This window comes from Phaethon lepturus, unplaced genomic scaffold (assembly GCF_000687285.1).
Source record: "Phaethon lepturus isolate BGI_N335 unplaced genomic scaffold, ASM68728v1 scaffold42970, whole genome shotgun sequence".
NCBI lineage: Eukaryota > Metazoa > Chordata > Aves > Phaethontiformes > Phaethontidae > Phaethon > Phaethon lepturus.
Genome location: NW_010513354.1, coordinates 1 through 3181, shown reverse-complemented (window position 1 = coordinate 3181; position 3181 = coordinate 1). Strand labels below are relative to the sequence as shown.

At 55.2% G+C, this 3181-nt stretch overlaps 1 protein-coding gene across 1 annotated transcript; it reads left to right on the top strand.

Annotated features, from left to right (window-relative positions):
- Positions 1–209: 209 nt before the first annotated feature.
- On the top strand, positions 210–2544 carry SHANK3 (SH3 and multiple ankyrin repeat domains 3; the record flags this gene model as incomplete). The annotated part of the gene is made up of 3 exons (XM_010289879.1): positions 210–1366; positions 1412–1910; positions 1946–2544. Coding segments are annotated over 3 exons (2255 nt in total), but the record flags the coding sequence as incomplete, so codon positions are not given.
- Positions 2545–3181: the final 637 nt, after the last annotated feature.

Here is a 3181-nt window from a genome sequence, read left to right as displayed (position 1 = left end):
GGCTGCCCTTCCGTGCCAAGCGAACATGAGCAACGGGCAACTGCAAATGCTGGCAGCAAGCAAATAAAAGATGAAGTGAAAAGTCACCTCAGAGAGAAAGTGGCATGGGGGGAAGAAAGGGATGTCATATATCCAGTTTGCAGTGACTGTCGCGCTCTGGGTTCTCTGAAGACGTCCTCTCTGACTTCACTGCTCTTCTTTTTTCCCAGGTGAAGACGAGAAACTTGCTGCTTCTTTGCTAGATGGGAAGTTTCCCCGGAGCACATCGATGCAAGACACTGTCAGGGAAGGGCATGGGATTCCACCCCCACCTCAAACAGCCCCGCCCCCACCTCCTTCTCCGTATTACTTTGACACAGGCCCCCCTCCATCCTTCTCGCCACCTCCACCCCCAGGAAGAGCTTATGATACCATAAGATCAAGCTTTAAGCCAAGCCTGGAGGCTAAACTCCATGGACTCCCACAAGTCATTAGCGCAGCTGAAATGTATGATCAGGCGAGGACTTCCATTCCTTACCCTGAAAGGCAGAAGAGGGCTCGATCCATGATTATCCTGCAGGATTCCTCTCATCTTCCCGTGGAACCAACAGAGATCCCCCGGCCTGGCCCATCTGCAACCCCTCCAGAGAAGCTGAAGAGGAAGGGGAGAGTGATTGACAACCCTTATGCCAACATGGGTCAGTTCAATGTCAGCCTGTTTGCTCCCACCAAGCCACAGAGGAAGAAGAGTCCTCTTGTTAAGCAGTTACAAGTGGAGGATGCACAGGAGAGAGCAGCACTGTCCATCACCGGAGGCTTTACAAGGGAGCCCTCTCCCACCCGCAGGAGCCATCGCCTGAGCGGAGTGGAATATCAGCACCACACTGGCATTGCTCAGGTTGAAGCCACAAGCATCCCCTTTGCCACTGCCATCGCTGGAGTCATGAAGGACAGAGACCGTCGTCTGGATGAGAGGCGGAAATCCACTGTCTTCCTCTCGGTTGGGGCCATCGAAGGAAGCCCCCCCAGCAGCGACATGCCATCCTTGCAGCAGTCCAGGTCTATTGATGAGCGGTTGTTAGGAAGCCGAGATGTACTACTGCCTTCCCCTGTCTCAGCTTTAAAGCCATTAATTAGCAGCTCATCCTCAACGTTCATCCACCCCCTAACAGGAAAGCCCTTGGATCCGAACTCACCACTGGCACTTGCGCTGGCCGCAAGAGAACGGGCCCTCTCCACTCAAGTCCCATCCCGGTCGCCCACCCCGATCCACAGCCCAGACTCAGACAGAGCAGCACCCCTGTTTGTGGACATCCAAACCAAAGAACCAGAGAGGGAGGAGTTGGAGAGCTTGGTGTCCCCTGCGTACTCACCTGGAGGCAAAGGGGCAATCGGAACAGACTCTGGGACTTTGGCCCCTACTAAGAGCCAGTGGGGGACTCCATCCACACTGAGAAAAGAAACCGAGGCGAGAGCAGAAACACCTGGGAAGGAGGAGAAAAAACAAGAGGACAAGAAGTCCATGATTATTAGCATAGTGGATACATCACAGCAGAAGACCGCTGGCCTCATCATGGTTCATGCCACAAGTAATGGCCAAGACGAGATAGGACTTGAGGTAAAAGAGGAGAAACCAGCTGTCCCTGAAGCATGCGCAGAGCCAGTAGAGTCCCCCAAAGCAGAGACCCAGCCCAGTCCCGTGGGAAAGCCTCCCGTCAGTCCAGCCTCTGACAAGACGTTGGGACAAGGGAGTTCGGAGGAGGAAGTGGAGCCCTACACGGTTACCCTCCCACCAGCTCAGTTGTCTTCGAGTGATGAAGAGACCAGGGAGGAGCTGGCCAAGATAGGGCTGGTGCCTCCACCAGATGAGTTTGCAAATGGGGTACTGGTCACCACCCCTGGCACACCAGTCAGCCACCTGGCTACGCCTAGCACGCCATCCATACCAGCGGCAGCAGGACGGTAGCACCTTCTACCACTGGCGGAACACCCTCAGGGAAGCCCTCTGATGCCCCCGTAGCCCCAGAGTCTGCTGCAGACTCGGGAGTGGAAGAGGTGGACACCAGAAGTTCAAGTGACCATCACCTGGAGACCACAAGCACCATCTCTACGGTCTCCAGCATGTCTACGTTGTCCTCAGAAAGCGGGGAGCCTACTGACACATACACTTCCTTTGCGGATGGACAAACTTTTATACTCGAGAAGCCACCAGTGCCTCCAAAGCCAAAACTCAAGTCCCAGCTCAGCAAGGGGCCAGTTACTTTCAGGGACCCACTTTTGAAGCAGTCTTCGGACAGCGAGCTCATCTCCCAGCAACATGCGGCCACTCTGGCATCAGCCAGCATTGGCCGGCCACGCTACCTCTTTCAGAGAAGGTCCAAGCTATGGGGGGACCCCATGGAGAGCAGGCCAATCCATGGGGCTGATGATGACAAGCCAACTGTGATCAGTGAGCTAAGTTCCCGACTACAGCAACTGAATAAGGATACACGATCACTGGGGGAGGAACCAGCCGGGTCCACGTTAGATCCCGGGAAGAAGTCACCTGTGGTCGCGGCACGGTAAGACGCTGGTCGCTGGCCAGGGGAGGGGGCGGGTGCAGGGCTTAGGCACCCAGGGGGACAGGGAGGTGCGTAAGCAGAGCGTAACTGTGCCGCATAATCCAGGGTGTGTTTTGAGGGGGATTTCAGAGATGTCAGGGCTTCTCAGCTGCACAGGGAGAGGCAATGCTGAGACATGCTTTCCAGAAGTTCCTGTGATTTGTTCATGGCTCCTCTCTACGCACCACACACGTAGCGAGCTCGCACTGTTGCTTTTTCCCTTTAAATTGCCTTCCTGTTGTTCCATGTTCCTCCTCTGTCTCGATGCTGTTGTTAAGCTGCTGTATTTAGTCCTGGGTTTCACTTCTAAATGTTTACTCCTGAACAATTAATAACAATGTGTGTTTCTCTAGTGCTTTTCATTTCAAAGGATCTCCAAATGTTGTCAGACTCCGTATTAGAGCTCCGGTCAGTCACCGCTGAGCGGGAGCCGTCACGAGGGTGGTCTGTGACAGCCCTTAGGAAGGACACAGCAGCACCAGCCCGGCCTTTGTTCACTGAGGCAGAGCTCGGCGCCGGTTCTGGAACGAGCCAGCTCTGGGGACCTGCAGGGAGGTGTTCTGGCAGGGCGCAGCTGGGGGGTGTCACGCGTGGCTGCGGGC